Source organism: Pholcus phalangioides, unplaced genomic scaffold (assembly GCF_987345545.1).
Source record: "Pholcus phalangioides strain wild (caught in Gottingen) unplaced genomic scaffold, Ppha-v1.0 ptg000024l_1, whole genome shotgun sequence".
NCBI lineage: Eukaryota > Metazoa > Arthropoda > Arachnida > Araneae > Pholcidae > Pholcus > Pholcus phalangioides.
Genome location: NW_028301616.1, coordinates 26,183,206 through 26,204,332, shown reverse-complemented (window position 1 = coordinate 26,204,332; position 21,127 = coordinate 26,183,206). Strand labels below are relative to the sequence as shown.

Here is a 21,127-nt window from a genome sequence, read left to right as displayed (position 1 = left end):
GTTGCGGCCCTGACCCACCCTCGTTATGCATGAAAGTCATGGATAGGGGTTACCAGGTTCGAAAACTGAAAAGAAGGACGCCTGCTCACGCACTTTTGATGACGTCATTTTCCCCAATATTTCCACAACAAATAACACCACTTTTTTCCCCCAAAATTGAAACCCACCACTACAGTAATTTTTTCCCAATTAAAACAGAACTGCTATGCGTTATGGAAATTTGATAAATCCGGTTATTATGCATAGTTACCTACCATTTTTGTAAGTTTAATAAATTCTGTTTTTCAAATTTACCGGTGATTATGTGTGATCTCCTGCTTATATTGGTTGTCTCGCCACAGAGAGCTACAAACGATAAATTATTCAATCATTACACTTCACTGATAGTTAGAAAAGCTGGTGGCAGATGGCAGCACTTCACATATATGTTGTATTTGTATAACAAGCATTACACAGAGACAAACTTCACGTCAGGTTTCACTACACGTACACACACGTTCCAACATGTACCAATTCGTTAGAGTTTCCGCAAAGGAATATGAACGAGATACATGTGTGGTTTAGTAGTAGTAGCTTATATTGGTGAACATGATAAATCGTCATTAAATTATTTAAATTTATAGGAAATTTTGCTCATGTTTCGGTCTAGAATGCTGGATTAGATCAGTCACGTGTGCTTATATTTAAAAATGATGATAAATGTGAAGAAAGCTCACATTGCAATGCTGATAATAATTTGTACGTTTTTTTATTCTCATATCACTTATATTTTCATTTACCATATTTTAATTCATAAGGAACCTTTTTGCCGAAAATTGGGTCCCAGAAATTGGAGGGTTCCTTATACGTGTGGATATATTCATGTTATCTATGGTGTGCTAAACTCTTCGTCGAAGAAATATTTTCTCACTATGAAAACATATAGGTCAGAGCCGTACAGCTTCCGGGTGAAACTATGGCACTGAGATATAAGGAAATTTCCCTATAGCTTAGGCTGACCATATTTCTTCGAGAGAAATACGAGACATTGGGATTCCAAATACGGGAATATACGGGACATCGCCAATTGTCGCCAAAAATGACGTCAAAACTGAACAAAGTCGCCAAATATTGTTGAAATAACGGAGAAATCACAATGGCGGGAAATGCAGCATTACTGCTAATTGCAATGGATTAAAATGAATTCCACGAAAAAAAATTTTCACTAAGACAAATGTGGGAGATTAATATTCTCATTTATAGTTGTAATTATCATAATATAATTTATAAGTTGAAAATAATTTCAATCTTTGACTTCAATAAAGAATAAAAATTCAAGTAGGCTTCGTGCAAAATACGGGAAAAACCGAGACACTTTTGCTAAAAAGTCGGGACAGCCAAAAAAAACAGAAAATACCGGGACTGTCCCGGGAAATACGGGACGTATGGTTACCCTACTATAGCTCAGTGAACTACGGTGAGTCACGGCCGACTATATTTATATCAGAATGCATGTTTTTAGATTCTTTTATACTTATCGGTTATCTAGACAACTATTGAAGCGTTTTTTGTCTTCAACTGGTTCTTTTCAGGTAGAGTTTGTTACATCGATGGTGTCTTGTTTCAGCAATATCGTCAGGAACATTCAATATCGGCTGGGCTGCAAATCCAACAAGCCAGCCGCCATGTTGGTTGACATAAAAATCCGGCGGGCTTTGACTAGCACTGAGAAAAATGCCTCATATACAGAATGTGCTGTCATCTACAGTTTAATAATGGTACTAGTCGATAGTTTTTCGTTCTACTTTTTAATAATAGATACCAGCACAAGTTCTATTTTTTTTTACCATATTTGTGATTCGTTAATGATGTTCTCGATTTTCTAAATAAATGGCAGCAAGAGCTGCAATATTCAGACATGGACTTCAAATTGCATTAGCACATAGCCGACCACATCAATTTTAAAAGGGGGGTGTACTTTTGATGATGATTTTTAGATTGATCATATGTCCTTGAGAAAAATTACAGGAAAAAAGTGACGTTGCCAATTATCGCCAAAAATGATGCCAAAAGTAAGCAAAGTCACCAACTTATGCTAAAATAAGATAAATTGCCAATCGCGAAAACAAGCGCTACCTCAAATTTCAGAGAATTAAAAAGAAATTAAAAACAAATGTTTAAGATGAATAGGCTGACCATATTTCTTCGAGAGAAATACGGGACATCGGGATTCTAAATACGGGAAAATACGGGACATCGCCAATAATCGCCAAAAACGACGCCAAAACCAAACAAAGTTGCCAAATATTGTTGAGATTACGGAAAATCACAATGGCGGGAAATGATGCATTACCACAAGTAGCAGTGGATTAAAATGTATTCCACGAAAAAAAAAAAACGTTCACCATGGCAAATGTGGGAGATTAATATTCTCATATATAGTAGTAATTATCATAAAATAATTTCTGAGTTGAAAAATAATGTCAATCTTTGACTTCAATAGAGAATAAAAATTCAAGTAGGCTTCGTGTAAAATACGGGAAAAACCGGGACACTTTTGCCAAAAAGTCGGGACGGCCAAAAAAACAGAAAACACCGGGACTGTCCCGGGAAATACGGGACGTATGGTCACTCTAAAGATAAATGTTCTTGTTTGTAGTCATAATTATCGTATGCAATTTCTGAGTTATAAAGATAATTTTAATCATTGATTTGAAGAATAAATAGTCAAGTTGGTTTCGTTGAAAATACGTGAAAGACCGGGACATTTTAGCAAAAAAGTCGGGACTGCCTCAAAAACTGGGACTGTCCCGGGAAATACGGAACATATGGTCGCGTCAATGATTTTGGGTGGAATTTTTCATGGGGACATTTTTTACGGATCTGGCAGCTCTGTTTCTGTGTTGCTCCTAGTTTTTCCAGTGCTCGGAACTTAACCTCTCTAGGCGATTCGTATACTTTTTCGATATTGAGAGATTCAATAATAAATCGATTTCATTGGATGAAGAAATAGATGAGATGGCGAATCGCTCGAGTTGGAATCTCTGGCTGATTATGAGCGGCTGGAAGTTGGCCATCGCTCTGTGGTTGATGACCGATCGCTGTGCTGCCGCCGCCGGCAGTGCCAGTGATGGTGGTGGTGATGCTAGCGAAGGTGACAGCAATAGCGGCAACAGCGATCTCTACAGCAACGCCGTACGCAGCTACGGCACTGAAATGTTCCGGAGGAATGTCGGCAAGAGGACGCCTCACTTCGTCAATTTCCACGCCCCCTGGTAATCAAAAGTTTTGCTTTCATTTTCCTCGTAGCATGTGCTCGGAGTTCATAGCATCATTTGCTTTTAGTGTAAGCCCAGTGGGCTCAGCTCATGCCTGCCCGGTGGGTCAAAATGTGACCCTACGACGACTATGATGAGGCCCGTGACTTCAAACCTAATTTTGTAAAAAAATTCAAAGGCACTTAAGTGTTCTGCGGGGCTTTCACATATCACTCAAGTGGCTCGCAGCACATTGACAAGTCACTTGGTTGACATTTGGTAGAGATCTAGAAGATGTAAGTGCTATGCTGTACATTTCCACCTGATTTAAGTGGCTCGGGGAACATTCCCAGATCACTTGAGTGACCCGTGGCGCAGTTGAAGAGCACTTAAAAGGCCCGCAACACATTTCCAAATGACTAGTGGCTTGTGTCAAGTTTTCAAACCAATGGAATGGTCCGCTCTCACCTAAAGGTCTAGCACCCTTGGTACAAACGATAGTTTGCACACTCCAAGTTATGGGTACGCATCTGCATCACACACACACACTGAAATGATCCAGAGGAATGTCGGCTTCAGCTTCACTTTATCAATTTCCACCCCTCTTCCCAGTGAATGAAATTTTCGTTCATTATTCTCATAGCATGTGCTCAAAGATCATAGCCCCATTAGTTTTGAGTGTTCATACGCTAAGTAATGGGGAGGCTAAGATTCAGTGAGCTGAGTTGAGGAAAATTTGGTGATTATTTTTTGTTGCCAACCCATTACCTTAGCACTTTGGCTCTTTCAAAATTTTTCATTGGGGAAAAACAATGTTTTTAAAGCCAACATGCTATTGTTATCTAACAGTTTGGCTGACAAATTCTGTTTGCAAGGTGCACGTACAGTTAAAATACTAGTTGTTAATTGATTAGATTGGAAAAAATAAAGTTGCTGGAATGGTACAATAAAGACAGTCATCACCAGGAAATTCTCAGGCCATGCCTGTCAACAGATTTTCGGGAAACTTTAATATGCATTTTACTCGTAAGTGCATATTTAAAATTTTTCTACATCATGTATCTAACTTATTTGATTTTCCTGAAAAAATTCTTGCATTCCACATCAGAACTTGACAAATCTATAAGTTACTTGGTTTCTGGCTAAAGTTCGGAAGAGCCAAGCATATTTTTCTTAGGACTTGGTTCGACCGTGATTCATGAGTACACATAAGATGAAATATAAGAGAACATTGATCGAAAAAAAAATAAGGTACTTTAATTTGCTGCTTTTAGTTTAGACCCAAAGCAGAATACGCTGAAATTTATGACGTACATCACAGAACAATTAGTGCTGTGAGATGCAAACACTACTTCACCCAAATACCATCTCTGGCTATATCGCTATATTGCAATTTACTGCCATTAATGAGATGGGTTGGAGATGAAGGCGCTATCTATCAGTGGTCGCCTCAGGCTTGTTAGGGAAAATATCTTATCCATATCCTTCCTCAGGTTTGAACCTGTGACCGTGATGGCAACCCTCACAGTGGTAGATGAGCATCTTACCACTACGCCACTTGAGCGTGAGACACAAACAGGCAGTCTGCGGGCAATCGACTGCTCCATCACTATAACGCACCCACCCATTCTTCACATTTGGTTCAGTGCTCTGTTCTGACATGGCTCCATGGGACTTCTGGCTCTTCCCCCAAGTTGAAAAGGATCCTGAAGGAGACCGTATTTCAGTCAAATGAAAATCTAATGATGCTCACCTCACTCATCTGCGATCTGCTTGCGACTGGCAGCTTCTGTAGGTGAAGCAATAATTCAAGCTTAGGTGTCAGAATTGCCTAAATACCTGCACTAAACTTAGGCTAAAAGCCTTCATTGCTTTACACAGAAAAAAAAATTATGGTTGGATATTTTTTGAACAAACCTTGTAGATAGATAATTACCGTAGACACACATTGTCATAATTTCCTAAAAATGTTGGGGGGGGGGGGTAACTTAGCCGCTGTCAATTCCAGCTTCATCACCAGTGGTGCATCCCCATGTTGAGATGTTGAGCAGCTGCCACTCATCTCTGTCTTGGGTTTTGTTCTTTAGTTGGTTATAGCTGGTACATTCTGCATCATTTAGTAGCGTTGAGATCTAGGTAACTCTGACCTTTTCCCTTCAATCCTGCCTTCCATTACGTCTCGCAACAATCCACCATTTTGGAGAGCGTGTCCCAGCCAGTGTAGGCATCAGTATTTGATCTTTCCCGGGATTTGATGATTTTCCTCCAACCTGTGTTAATACTCGTGAATTTGACCTTTTCAATGTCCAGCTCCCTATTCACCTCCAGCGCCTCCAATCACTTTCTTACAATCATACTTTCGAACATCCAGCTTTTTAGTGGTTTAATTTCTTCTATGTCTACTAATTTGGAACTAACTGGTATCAATTTATTTTCCTCTGTTTTTAGTTAATTGTAGCACAATATAATCATGAATGAATTTAATGTAATCTTGAAAACCCCTTTCCCTGATGTAGGTGTATGTTCTGCAAGAGATTGGTGCCTGTCTGGAATGAGCTCGCTGAAAAGTATAACGTTGAATCTCCAGAAGAGAAAGTGGTCATTGCCAAGGTAGAATTTAAAAATAAATAAAAGTTGCTATGCTCTGCACATGACATTTTCTACCACAGTGTTGGGACTACTACATTGATTGTTGTAGAATAAATTTGAAACGGCTATAGTATAATTTCTTTTCTTTGGTGCTTCCCCGTAACATGATTTTGGCACGTAATTTCACTCCTCTCTATAATTTTAACGAATATTTTTGTAAATTTTTTTAAATCAGTGAAAAATAACACTGTTAAAAAGACTTCTCTTTCAAGGATTCATTGGCTTTGTAGTCTAGGGCACTTACCCAGCAAGTGAAAGGACATGGTTTCAGTTTCCCGCAGGTCCAGTTGAATTTATCCTCCCCAGATTTATCTTTACATTCATAGTAAGTTGATTATCTGTCCACTGAAATGAGCTTGGTCCAGAATCATGATTGGTTATGTAAAATTATGAATATAGCTTTAATATTGACGAATATTTGCTGAGGCTGTGCTAGAGCTGCTTTAATACATGGGGGACACCAGATAAAGAATAATCTTTAGTAAGGTAGGGTTAAATGTAGTAGTGGACATCAGAGTGGTTGAAAAATCCCAGGCGCCAGGTCGCCATGGCACAAAATGTTTGGAATTTATATCAGCCTATCTGCCAACATAAAAGAGGGCTATTATGCACTGAAAAACTTGTAAAAAAACATTATATTAGACCTGTATGAAGAGATGGTATTTTTATGGCTTGAAATATATTGAGAAATTGAATTTTCTGGATGTTATGTCGAAACTGATATTTGGAAAGAAAAGTGATTTGTCTCCTCTGGGAATTGAACCCAGGCCCCTTACAATCACCTTTCTTTCCAAATATCAGTTTCGGCACAACATTCAGAAAATTCAATTTCTCAGTATATTTCAGGCCGAAAAAATACCATCTCTTCAAACAAAAATGCCAACTCGGGTGAAAATTGCTTTAGTTAAATTAGGCTGCTATGACTGCACTCAGCGCTTCACGCTACTAATGCATGTTATAAAGAATTGAAAAGTGTGTTTCTGGTGTATTGGTTAGCGCACTCTTGTGCCTGGGTTCGATTGCTGGAGGAGACAAATATCAGTTTCGGCATAACATCCAGAAAATATTAAATTTCTCAGTATTATATTGTGGCTGTTTTTCTTCGGGTAAAAAAATGCTTTGACTCCTAAAACATTGCTCAGTCACCTGGATTCGTTTTGCAGAATTCTCATTTACTTTTTTCCGCTGGCGCAATGACATACTTTTCATTGCGAACCCTCATCCGCAAGTTTTTTTTTCTGAAAAGTGAAAAAATTGTTTTCACATTTTGAACTTAGGTACTTGAATTACAGAAATATGAGTAGAAAATCATTTTCGGTGAAATTGATGATATGTTGTAAGTTGCTGAAAATTAAATTTCATTTGTGAGGTGTTCCATATTTCTAATAATCTCTTTGTTCTCACCTTAGGTCGATTGTACGTCAGAGACTCCGCTGTGTGCGGAACATGGCATAAGCGGTTACCCTTCGTGAGTATATTAAAATTTTTATTGTGCAACTGATGGTTGTATCAGATCTAATTGGATGAGTCTTATGTTTAAATAAAGCCATGTAAAATTGTATGTAAGTGTGATATTGTTTAGCTTATATACTATAATTACATTAATGATAGGTCTAACTTAAGGTTGAGGCCCCACGATGTCTAATCTGGCAAGTCTGTGGATGCTCATTTGCAAGCCTATGTCTTAAAGATGAACTAGCTTCACCATTCCTGCTATAGCTGTCTAGTGGTTAGGGAGGTAGCCTCTGGCTGTGCAGGTATGGGTTCGAATCCCAGTTCGGACATGGATGTCTACTAACACTAGCAAATTACCTGGACAGATCTTACAGATCTCTTGGGAATACATGAGGATCTTCTTGAAATTAAAAAAAAACTATGAAAGTTTTGCACGAGTCAGTTGTGCATGTGACTTAATATACATCAATGTACAGCAAATCAAAGTTGAGAGAATTTTGAAAATTCAACATGCATGTTGGAGTGCACAGAACAAATCAAGAAAAACAAAATCTTCGAAAGAATCTCTCACAAAATAGAAGTGCAGACCTGCCAACTCTCCGGATTTAGGCAGGAGAAACTCCAGATTTTTCTTCCTTCCTCCCGCTCTCTGGATTTTTGCAAAAAATTAGATTTTACATGAGCTTTCATGTTTTCGTGACATCAATGACTGCCGTTGTCGTTATGGAAAACACCCATAGAGAACAGCCGTGGTCATTTCCATTGAGCAGCCGCAAAAAAGTCTCGGTGACCGCATTTAAGCAACTGGCAAAGACGTGACTGTTTACATAGCGTTTATCGGCAATCATTTATCAGGGGCATGACCTTGGTTGCCGAAGTTCCTGTATACTCGTTATTGTATTCCATTAACAGCCGTACGGTAAACACAATTTTTTTTGTCAGCAGCTTTGTATTTTGAAGTTTTTTAATTGCTTCCTCCGATTAAATATGTCTTCAGAAGGAAAATATAAAACTTTAAGCTATATAAAGCTTTTAAGAGTTCATGTTCCAAGAATAATAATTTTGAAGAGAAAAAAAGTTGTGAAATCGTTTTTGATTGAGTCTATGAGTGCCGGGGGGGGGGCGGTGAAACTTCTAGGTTGTTTTGTCTGATTTGACGCGACTAAATTCACCTTGCATCACATCTGTCTTTAACTGGTTGCAAGATATCCAAGCGTGGGAACACTCAATCCTTCCCACACCACCCTAACCCAATACGCTTTTCTTCCAAACTGTGTGCATCGCCGCCAGTGGCATCACGGGAGTAGGGAAGGGTATTAAATTACCTGTGTCGGATACAAACCTCAAAATGGTTCAGGCAACCATTTTTAAGGGAAAAGAAAGCTTGCAATATTTCCATTCTTCCTTTTCACTTTTGTCATTCAGGGAAGGGAATTCTTACGTTGTTTCTGTTCCTCTGTTTCACTTTTCCTGACGTGGATCTGAAAATTTGCTACCCCGCCTAAAGAAGATTCACTTCAAAATGGCGCTAGCCAAATTTTTATAGAGCCAAGCAGTTTTTTCCCGCAAAGAAAACCGTCCCAAATAATATTTCTTCAACTTTTCAGGGGCTCAATATCCCTTTACGATCTTGGAAGAGATTATTACGAAATTAGAAAATTTTATGTCATCCTTTTTTTTTTGCAAGCACATACAGAAAATTATAGGTGCCAGTACTGATTTCATAGTTACCATGGCCACCTAACATCTGGAATTTGTCAATGCTTGCTTTAAACCCCAGATCCCAGTCTAATGTCTTTCTTGAAAATGAAACCACACAGGACTCTGACATCATGAACAGGGTCAGATTTTGACCTGATGGGGACTTCTACTGCTTAATCAGAAATTAAGCCTCTCCCTCCTTTGGAGACAATAAACTTTGGTGTCCTGGGCGAATGCACCACTTGCCCATATGGAAATGTGGGCCCTATATCATAAATACCTTGGAGTCTTGCATAAAACTTTGACATGCACTAGTTAGTTCTTTTAAAATTCCCCTTAGAGGAATGTTTACTAGGTGCATCTGTGGTTTATATAGTAGCGATAGTTATAGTCTGAAAAGCTCTTCACATGCATGAAATGATTGTCGTGACAAAAATGAGTGAATTATGTTTAAGAAATAAAAATGGTAAATTTAATGTGCATTTGTAATTATTTGATTGTATTTGTTTCGTTGTAGCCTCGTTTTCTACAATGCCAAATCAGCGGAAGGAATAAAATATAAGGGCAAACGTGAAATAGCTGCAATGGAAGATTTTGTAAAACTCAACATTGGTGGCGCAGATGCAAGTGAAATAGTGAGTGCATTTGTATCCAGGACAGAAATATATATATATAAATACTGCTCGTCCAGTTGCAGTCAAACTCATATAAATTTAATTTTTGATGTGTCAAAATAGATTTATTTTGCATTTGATGGATTGCTGGAAGCACATTAAGGTTTGACCGTCTCGTAAATACTTGGAGGTGGCATTTCACGATATGTCAGCCTTTCCAGGAGTAATGGTTATTTTTTATTTGCTATTTATTTTTTTTAAATAAGTCTTGTTTAGAATTTGTTGTGTTCATAATAATTCCCCTCCTCTCATTAATAGCAACCATCGCAAAATGTGCTGCATCAAGATGGTGCTGTAGAGCTCACAGATGAAACTTTTCATCACACGATAGATTTTGGAATGCATTTCGTGAAGTTCTATGCTCCATGGTGCGGTCATTGTCAGGCCCTGTCTCCCATATGGAATGCGCTTGCTGAAAATGCAGAGATTGACAAGTCGGTCACCATAGCAAAAGTAAGGAATCCAACATTCACTGATATACTTATTCTTGAAATCTGTTATGTTTTGTACAATTTGAAGTACAGGGTGTCTAACAATCAAAGTTGGCATGTTCTGTGTTGTCCACAGCCTCACCTGTCACAAAATTATGATACTAGGAATGTTTTAATGAAAGGATGGGGGAAAACACCTTTGAAGCCCCTTTAAAAGCAGAAAATCTCTATCGTCTTTGGTCCGGAATCACTGTATTCGTGATGAAGTTTCACCAGCAAAGCAAAATGTTCTTGAAAACTCAGCATCATACTCTTTAGTGAATAAATCGGTGTGGAAACAGTTTTGCTCAAGATGTTTGATGTGTGACCCTGCCATGAAGCTTGAGCAGTTTGGTCAGAAGTTTGTAAAAAATTAGCACATGCTACTATTACTACTTAACCGTACGTGCATCTCATACACATTCCTCTACAGGATTTAATGAATAGGCACATGCCGGACTGTGCATTCTAAGTGTGGCTCCAAATAGGTTTACCAGATTTCAAAACTTAGAAAGGAGGATGCCTTTGCACGCACCCTTAGTGTTGTCACTTGCTCCAATTTTCACAATAGATGGTGCCACTATTCTGACTAATAAAACCAGTCACAACAATTTTTCCCAACCCTAAAACAGATCTGCTAAAAAACACAGAAACAATCACTGGGAGGCTATTGGGGAATGTGTATGTGTGTGAAAAAAATACAAAAACCTGCTCATGTCAATGAAGAAATATATATTTCGTAATATATATATAAGTGGGGAAAGAACTTCCCCAAAAACCTGAAAAAGAGGACAAAAGAGCGAATTTTCTGAAACATAGGAGGATGCTTCGAATGACATATTTGGAGGACATGTCCTCCTAAAGGAGAATGGTTGATAACCATAGCCCTAACATATTTATGTTGTCGAGTTGTGCTTGTTTCGTGTTTGTGCTGCCATCTGTCTTCCATTTTCTGAAGTAAAGATGGTTAAATGTGTGAATTTTCATGTTATGTCAGTATTATGTTGTAGGTCTGTGGCTTTTTAAAGGGGAGATCAGCTCACATTAGCATTTCAAAGTTGGGAACCACAGAAAACCAACTTTGGCCGACCACCACTGTGACGTCAACAAGGATTGAATCTGGATCCTCAGGACGAGAGTCTATAGCACATGCACTGCAATTTGGATGGAAAAACACTCTACTGATGAATATCGGGAATGGTTTATTCACAATGTCTTTCCCATCCTATATGAAAGCATTCCAATAGTTTTCGAGCTTTCTGATTGGCAGTTTAGTTTATAGACAGCCTGGAATGTGTTATTTTTAAATTATGAACACCCTGTGCATACAGTTTGAGAGCCACTGCCCTAATATTTGTATAGTTCATAATTTTTTTGGTAATAGTGCATATGCTTTTAATGTTTTGTCATTATTTCTGCTTTTTGAAAGAGTGAATTTAATGTATGTCATTTCAGATTGATTGCACAAAAAACCGAGCTTCTTGCAACGAGTTTGATATTAAAGCCTACCCAACATTGATCTGGATATTCAATGGCAAATTGGTATACTCAATTGTTGAAATATATATAAAACCATGAGATCTATTTCGAAGAAATTACTTATAGAGAGTATTGTCTCTATTACTTATAGAGAGTAGGCATGTTGTCATTTAATTGATTATATAAACCATGGTCTCCATAACATCATTCACATTTGTCGTCAAACAGGTGGAGGTGTTTGAAGGTGAGAGAACACTTGAGGAGCTTAAACGCTTCGTTGCAGACATGAAGCAAGCCATCAAAGATCTGCCTGATATTGAAGAGGGGAAAATTCCAGAAGCTCATAAGAAAAATGTGAGATTTTAGTTCAAATTATAGTGACACTTCATTGTATGCTCATTAACCAGAGTCTAATGCAGCTATTGCCAACATTTTAGATCAAAAGGATGAATAATTTCAGTTTTTTTTAAATCCCACTTACCACCAACATTACAAAGTAAAAATACCAGGTATACAAGTATGAAATGCGGATTTTTTTTCAAAAAAACACTTTAAATTCAGAAGAATGATAAAAAGTGCTTTATTCAAAGTATGCTCTATTGCTTGTTATACATTTCCCCCATCTTTCCTGAAATTTGTGAATACCACGGCAGTAAAAATCTTCCCCTTTTGCTGTGAACCATTCATCGAGCTATTTTTTCACATCTTCGTACGAACCAAAGCGTTGCTCAGAAAGTGCGTGACCCATCAATGCAAACAAGTGGTAATCGGAAGGAGCCGAGTCTGGTGAGTAAGCCGCATAGGGTAGAACTTCCAGCTGAGTGCTTCCAACGTGCTGCGAAACGCTTTTGCTGTATGTGATACAGCATCGCACATTGTCAAGGAGCATTTCACGTTGTCATGGGGCATTGCGATTGGAAACAGCTTGTTGACTAACACCCAATTGCTCTGCGAGTTGTTTTTGTGTCTGTGTAGTATCATCTTCATCCAACAATTCTTCCAATTCCACATCATCTTTTTTTTTTGGCGGTTTTCCATGTTCCTTGTCTGCAACATCGAAGTCGCCACTTTTGAAAAACTGAAACCATCATTCACACATATCTTGCGATGGAGCATGTTCACCATAAGCTTCTCGAAGTAATCGGTATGATTCAGCAGCAGTTTTCTTCAAATGAAAACAAAAAAATTAATGCTGTCCGTGAATGCTCTTTGTTCAGTATAACTTTCGACATATTGAACACAACAATACAACACTATGTACACACTTTTCCAATTTATCACTCATGCGCATCTGACACTTGTTGATGACACAACAAAATGGGGCAGTGTCAAACCTTTATAGCACAAACTGCATTGGTGCACCATCTGTTTTCTGAAATCCACATTTCATACTTGTACACCTGGTATATATGAAATAGTGAATGTAAAAGTGTCCATTTTATGCATATTACAGTCGATCCCATTGTTTTTCAAGAAACCGTAAATAAAAACGTTATAAGTTGGAAAAAATGTTGTAAGTAGATAACCTATAAAAATTATAAAACATTGTCTTTTTCATACCGACCATAGCAAGGGGTCTGTGCAGGGAGTTTTTGGTTTAAGATCCTGCTTTTACAAACATTTTTCTTATTTTTGCGAAAAAGGTCATTAATTTTGTGAAAAATAAGTAATTTTGTGGAAAGCAAAATGATCTAGTTAATCTATCGCAAAAAATTTAAATTTCAAATTTATGGTTTCATTCATTTTTATTTTGTGAAGGGTCCGTTTTCTAGATCCAGAATTTTGTGAAGGGTCTGTTTTTTAGGTCAGGAATTTTGTGAAGGATCCGGAAAACGTACCCAAATTTTGACTGGACAGGCCCCTGATAGCTTTTTTTGTGTCGTTTTAAATTTGTCAACAAACATTAGTATGGTATGCATAGATTTAATAAGATGCAATTATTTTTGTTATTCCATTAAATATTTATGTGTATCATAATATGGGATATAGTTTGAAGGGGAAGAAAACAATAAATAGAAGAAAAGAAATATTTTTTCATTTTGATTGGTGCGTAATGCATATTTGAACCTGAGTTTTCTTTATCAAAAAAATCTATCATAGATGATTGTGGTTTTTTTTTTTTCAAAGTTGAACTATAACAATCAAGTTTCCAAAAAAAATGGATAACACCACATGGCACATTTCCTTGCCTTACCACAAAATATCGAAAAATTTCCAGTCCTTTAATTGCTTCTGCAAATGTAGCAACTGGCGCTTCATTTTCTGAAAGTTTAAAGATCATGAAAGCATCAGATATAGTACATATTGAAGTACAGTTGGGAAATCCAATTTTTCTTATCTTGAAAAAGCTACCGTCGTTAGACAGGTTAGTTTTACCCTAGTGTTGACAGGCTGGGCTTTCCAGATCGATGCAGTGGGGTGAGGCTTCAGCTTGGTGCACGTTGCACTAAATCCCGGGGTCAGCTACTTTGGCTCTGTAGCCATAGTCAAAAACCATGTGACGGACATTAAGAGGGTTGGCACCACCCCTCAAATCAGATTCTTGACGGCTCTCAATTCAGGGAATTATTTCCTGTCTCGCCCGTCAGTCTAAATGAGTGCTGAGAGAGAGCGTGGAGTGGCAACGTCTGAATAATGGATTATCCTGTGTGGCCAAAAGGCTGGCTCAGGGGTGTGCGAAGCATTATCTGAAAAAGTTGCTTTTATATGCTACTTGATGCTGGCCTCTGAAAATCTGTCAAGTTGTTTATGTTTCGTGTCCATGTCACTCTTTTGCAACTTGATTTTGTATCAATAGATTCAGATGTTGATGAGAGAGACCACCATTTATTCCTTTGTTATATGCGGTTGTCTATAGCACCACTATGACAAGATTCAGTTTTTGGAATCAATCTAATGCGGTGAATTTGAATAAACCCACAAAGTAGAAAAAGTAACCTCTTCTGAGAACTTTTTATAGCTCTTATCTGTTAGTCTCCCCATTCAGAGACATAACTTCAATCAACCTTGTGTATTTGAACGGCGGTAAGGGCAGTTATACTCTGCATACTATTGTTGGACAAAGAACAAAAAAAAATTTCAAATTATTATTGTGTCTGATCCTTTAAAAAAATTTTTTAGTCCATTCTATGTGTGGAAAAATAATTATTTCAAATAGCCATAAAAAAGAAAAGCCCCACCACTCATTTTCACAGAATGGCTATAATCACTAGCACACACATGATCACCATTTTTGTTTCTTTACATGCAGCTTGTCTATTGTTTGAGAGAATCCCTTCTCCACCTGTATAAATGTAACTTAGCGGTAGGAAAAGAAGTAGAAAATTTTCAATAAGGGAAAATAAAATGTGAGAAATGCAATATTAAATAAGTAAACGAGAATCAAAATGGAAGTCCTTTCTGGCTTGGGGTCTACGTTGAAATGCCACGTGTACCAAATCATTCATAACATTTCCCTCTGGGAAATTTTTTACAAATATGTACATGCGGGAAAAAGTGTATGCGAAGCCCCAACATATTTATATTGCATTTGTTTCATGTTCTAGTGGTGTTGCTGTCTATTTTGAAGTAAAAATGGTGGATGCCTGAAATTTTTTTTGTGTCTTAAGGACTTTTTTCTGAATATAATGATTGAGCATAATGAACGATGAAAATGTCTAAATTTCCCTGCTTACTGTCAGTGGTCTGCGTAACATTGATTCGCAACTGCCAGTTTAACTTTTTAACGGTCAATGGTCTCGATTGGGAACATCGGTTTTATTAATTAAAAAAATTATTTTTTTCTTGCATGAAAGCACTTGATTTCTTTTCTCTTGAATGCGTGAGATTCCAAACTTCATTTGCAAAACAAAAATTTCATTCATTTTCAGCACTTATGTGGCCATAAATTTAATTTTTTTAAATCACCTATTTTTAAGGAAGAATAAAATTTTATTTTTTATTTTTTTTATTGTAATGTTTCTATGGACATGAGCAAGTGCAGAAAACATACAAGAAAATTTTTTCATAAATTTTATAGTTGATATCGCTCTAAACCATAGTTTCCCAACCTTTTTTATCTCATCGCCCCCTTCAGAAATTTCTTTCTCCCATCACCCCACCAACGCAATCTAACCCATGGGATCCTATGTTATACCCGTAGCTTCTACTGTCCCTCTGGGGGCGTTAATGCCCACATTGGGAATCACTGTTCTAAACTAAAGGATCAGAAGAGGAAATAAAAATAAAAAATTTAGAAAATCAATTAAAATCTTAATTCAACCAGTAAAGCCCGGTTTTCCTAGAAAAAAATTTTCTACGGTACGTGCAGCGTGAAATCACTGATTGGTTAAAAACCTGAAATTCACATTTTTTAACCAATCAGCGTTTTCACACTGCACACGGTGCAAGTAGCCTGCTCCTAGGAAAACCCAGCTTAAAAGGTTAATGATACGTTTTGTCACACAACTTTCACATGCTCAGTCATCAAATTATTATATATTTTTTAATCACTCATGATAATTGTGTGTTTTGTTCGGCAGGTTGATCTCGTTGTGGTGTTGACTGAGTCCAATTTCCAGACTGGAATAACTCACGGTTTCACTTTTGTAAAATTCTATGCACCTTGGTGAGTCTTCGTTAATAATTTCGTTTGTGTGTATAGCAACTCTCTGACTTAGGCCATGTTCCATTCCACCTGTCTGTAATTCAAATACTTTGTTTGCGTGAATTTTAAGTAGAGCATTTCAATCAGGCAAAAATGAAGATCTCTAACTAGTTATTACCAAGAAGCATCTGGGTTTTATTTTCCACTTAACCCTTACAGCAGCATTGACGAGATATCTCACCTAACTTGATGCCTTTTATTTCCGCAATTAGGAAATATCTCATCTCAAAATATCATTAAACCCCCCCCCTCCCCTCTTATTTCAGCGATGACGAGGCCAGATACATTGTGTGTGTTTTTTTTCCCATCCCCTCAACCAACTGCCAGTGGGGGGGTCAGCTGTTTTTCAATCTTTTATAGGGGCGTGGCAAGGCAGTGTTTTCCCCCTTCACTTTGGGGTGTTATAGGAATATGCGTACAGTATAAATTGAAGGAGGAAATCTCAAAATCCTGGAACAGATTAAATACAGATGCTTACACTGGTTCAAACATGTTCTATGGCAAAGGAAATTGCTGCGAGACGTGATGGAAGGGGAAAGGCCTGGAGTCACCTGGATCTCAACGCTGTACTAAATAACGCAGAATGTACCAGCTATAACCACCTAAAGAACAAAGCTCAAGACAGAAGATGGCAGTTGCTTAACATAGGGGCAAACCAGTCTTAGGACTGATGTACCAGCGATGATAAATTAAAGATGTGTAGGGAGAATGTTCTCTGAGAACAAGAATATTCGGGGGAATATTGTCCTAGATGTAAAAATTGGAGAATAATCTGGAATATTATTTTTCTTTTAATAATGAAAAAAAGCAAATTTCTTTGTTATGCAATATAATCCAATTTTCATTGCCTGGAACATTTAAAACAAAACAATTTATGGCATAACCACCCCGTAATGATAACCTTTAGTAGTTCTGTAGATAGCGTAATTACTTGTTTTGTGTGCTTCATAGACTATATATAATAGCCGACACCACTTATACCATGTGTGGTGGTTATGTTCAGAGAGGGTTAATGTAGCCTGGAGAATCAACCTGGAGACAGTTATCAGATGTGATTATCATGTAAACAAGTGAGGACTTGAAAATAACAAATTGGTGTACAAAATATACCAGTGCAAGTAGTTAAGGAAATTTGCGAGAACCGAGGATTGTGATTCATATTGCTACAATGGGTTAATAACGCTAATAAGTTTTAATGTAATACAACAGTTTTATCCCATCCACTTTGTATCGTGAAGATAAAATCGATTTGGCTGAACATGCTAAGTATCATGAAAATCAACCTATAAAATTTGCAAAAGCAGCCATTTTCTTTGAAACAAAGTTTATTAGTTGGGGGGTGAGTAAGCGCATACCTTCAGTGTATAGAGTGTCAAATGTTATTTGTCAGTTATATTTTCCTTAATTGTTTTGTGCATGTTTTTTGTTAGATATGGGTTTTAACATGTAAATTTAAAAACTTTCGTTCAAGGTGTGGCCATTGCCGCAGATTAGCGCCAACATGGGAACTCCTAGCTCAGAAATTTGTCGCAAGCACAGATGTGACAATCGCCAAAGTAGATTGCACTGTTGACAACGATCTCTGTAATAGTCAGCAGGTAAGTGAAAACGATTTCAGATTTCTACTTTTTACCATTTAAATGACTGCAATGAATGGCTTTAGTAGCTCAGGCTGTGTTAATTATGCCTGAAGGTATTATATGATGTTCAGAGGTGTTGTGAGTTAAATACTCTATAAATCCTCATTAAAATGTTTCTGGATACGGAAATGGCAATAAGTGGGTATATAAATACACTGCTGCAGCAGAAAGGGCCTTAGTCAGACTCTTTAGTCTTACTCTTACGCCTAAAAAATGGCTGTAGTGTGAAAATGGTCAAAAATATATATTTTTTAAATAAAATCATTTTTGTATTTTTTATATAGGTGCAGGGTTATCCGACTCTAGTCTTGTTTCACAATGGAGAGCGTGTCGCAGAATACAGAGAGAACAGAGATATAGACTCCCTACTGAGGTTCATCCAGAGACACGAGTTCCACGACGAGTTATGAATGCATAAAGTGATCTCACAAAAGAAACATACGCAGAGCTTTTTTTCCCCATTTCCATTGTCGCCATACCGAGAGAATGTGAACTGTTGTGGTTGTGAAATTTGTATTATCAATATTCTTATTGCTGTGTCTTTTGTCGTGAAAAGTGTCTGTTGCATGTTTTTTTAATATTTATTATAGTTGTGGGGGAAGCTCTCCCAATTCGATATCGGACAGCTCTTGCTACTCGATGCTGAAATATTTTTGGGACTGTGCATGCATGAAAAATGTCACACAATTTGGCATTAGTTCTGTTATGAATTAATATTGATTTTTGACGCACCTTTGTATTATCATGAGCCTGGAAGTTCAGGCACTGCAAATACCTAAAATAGACACTTAAAAAAAGCATAATTTATGAAAGGAAGGAAAAAATAACTAAAACTAAAGTATTAAGGATTCAAAAAAAACTTGCTGGAAAATCGGTTGCTCTTAATCTGCCTACTTGTTTTAATTATAGTTCATAATAAGTGCGTTATTATACAAGTTAAATTGATTTCAAGCCCAAAATAAAATGCTAGTATACGATTAGATCTATGCCAGGGGCCACTATTACCAGACGCAGAACCCATGGAGAAAACTATCTTTACGGCCTTCTAGTCACAAATAATTCTCATTTATTTGTTGGAATAATAATTGTCATTTCTTGTTCTAATAATTATCATTAATTTTTGCTTGAAAAATACATTCTTCAAGCGTGGGGGCCCTGTGTGGCCGTATCTGTCGCACACACCCCTGAAAGCGACTCTGGTCAATTTAATCCAATACTAAGTATGTTTGTGAAATGAACAGTCGTGGCTGTTTGCAGTGCATTTATGGTGGGGGGAAAATTCAAGACAACATGAGGCCCTGTCTGCTCCTATCCTACCTTGTGTGAGCCATGACGTCAACCGATGACCTCTTGGGACAGTCATCGGTCAGATATACAATGCAGCCCAATGCCTGAGCGAGACATAACTTCCTTGTCTCTCAGATCACTTATTCGCATTTAAATGAGACTAAAGGGGAAGGGGCTCTCTAACACTGAGTTAGAAAATAAATAAAAATGTTAAGTCTTTTTTTTGTTTTTAATGCTTAAAATGCCCAAGTTTTGCAGATTATGACCTCTGAAGTCTGAACTTCACTAATGAACTGAAAATTATCTTAATATAGGCATTTATGGCAGAGAGGAAAAGTTCAAAAAATGCATTTTTTTACGAAAACGTTTGAAAATAGGCATTTTGCTTGAACTTCCAGGCTCTAATCGTCACTCAAGGAAAATGTAATTTGTTCATGATTGTTTTGCCCTGTCCCCCCCCCCCCCTAAATTTTAAAATTTGCAAAAAAAAAAAAGACTTTTCATGTGCTGTAACGGTTTTGTCTTGTCCAGAAATGGACAAGTAAAATTCTGTTTGAAATATTTTGTGTAAAAACCTCCCGAACCAACTCAACGGCTGTTATGTATATGAGACTTGTATTATGTGTTGCATCTTGTGTTTCGTTAATTCTCATACCAACCCAAAAAATTCCATTTGTCGAAAGCTTTAATGATTCTACATTTTTTTTCCCAATGCATTCCATAAATGTTTGTTAACTCTATTCAGATAACTTGTTTCTTGTGTGTTTTCATCCATTGGCACATCGGCTGCAAAAAGTGAGGATTGTCCATTTGTTGCATATTGACAACTAAAATCCGTAAGCAGATACAGGCTCCTCGATTAAGACGGACGGGCAGGCGAATCAGAGAGAGTTTGTATAGTAATGGGAGGAATGAATGCCTACCTCTGCCAATAATACCTGTTTTTACTGCCGCTTGTGTTGCAATCAGTGACGTAAAGCAGCTATCCTTGTATTTTGACAATGTTTGTTGCATCATTGTTAACAAGCAGCTTATTGTCAGTATGTAAATAAGGCAGCCATATTAGAGCGTGCTAGTCATGCTGGACAGATCAGCAGTGATGTTGAATGAAACTGTGCTATGCATGAATATTATCGGTCATGATCGCTTTATATTATTATTCTGAGACAGGTGCCTTCAACCGTTGACATAGGGCTGGATTTTAAGCTTTTCTACACTCATTATCGAAGAGCTTGGCAGGCTGGGCATTGAAGACTCCCTCTCTAAGGCCATAGCCTAGGTCAGGGGTCCGAATATGGCCCTCGGAGCCAAAACACTTTTTGAGGCCCATGATTTATATAAATACAAATACAACGCCACAACAGGCAAATTGCCCAACGAGGTGGCTGACTTAAGAACATCATGGATCCCCGAGCCATTTTTTGGAGGCCCTACCTACTACTGCTACACCACACATGCACCCCCCCCCCCTTCCCTCCCCGCGGAACCCCCCAACGAATCGGTGCATGCGGGAATGTGCGTGTACGTGTAGTGCAACCTGACGTAAAGTTTGTTTCTGTGTAATGCTTGTTATGTGTAGTGCTGTCATCTGCCCCCAGTTTTTCTAACTATGAGTGAAGTGTTATGGTTGAATGATTTACCGTTGTAGGACATTGTCGTTGTAGTCGCATTTGCGCCTTGAAGTTGGGAACCACAGAAAACCAACTTCAGCCGACCACCACTGTGGGGTTCGAACCCGGATCCTCGCATCACCACAGCGGCTTCTTTAATATATTTCAGGAGCCAAAATTCGGCATTTGTATGATATACATAACCAGGGGCGTAGCCAGAAATTGAGTTTGGAGGGAGACCAAAGTGATACAACAATAAATTTGGTCATCTTTTTCCAGCC

The 21,127-nt window shown here is 37.8% G+C and overlaps 1 protein-coding gene across 1 annotated transcript; it reads left to right on the top strand.

The window, feature by feature from the left end:
* The first annotated feature begins 2,874 nt into the window (after positions 1-2,874).
* Positions 2,875-19,976, top strand: prtp (thioredoxin domain-containing protein pretaporter). The gene is made up of 10 exons (XM_089250403.1): positions 2,875-3,254; positions 5,753-5,846; positions 7,295-7,353; positions 9,559-9,676; positions 9,974-10,168; positions 11,641-11,727; positions 11,893-12,018; positions 16,185-16,270; positions 17,781-17,907; positions 18,234-19,976. The coding sequence occupies exons 1-10, from the start codon at positions 2,998-3,000 to the stop codon at positions 18,357-18,359; spliced, it is 1,275 nt and encodes a 424-aa protein (XP_089106529.1). The 5' UTR covers positions 2,875-2,997; the 3' UTR covers positions 18,360-19,976.
* The last annotated feature ends 1,151 nt before the right edge of the window (positions 19,977-21,127 follow it).

Coding starts and splice junctions, on each gene's coding strand:
- prtp (XM_089250403.1), top strand. CDS start 2,998: ATGGCGAATCGCTCGAGTTGGAATCTCTGGCTGATTATGAGCGGCTGG. Junction 16,271..17,780: donor GTAAAATTCTATGCACCTTG/GTGAGTCTTCGT, acceptor CTTTCGTTCAAG/GTGTGGCCATTGCCGCAGAT. Junction 17,908..18,233: donor ATCTCTGTAATAGTCAGCAG/GTAAGTGAAAAC, acceptor TTTTTTATATAG/GTGCAGGGTTATCCGACTCT.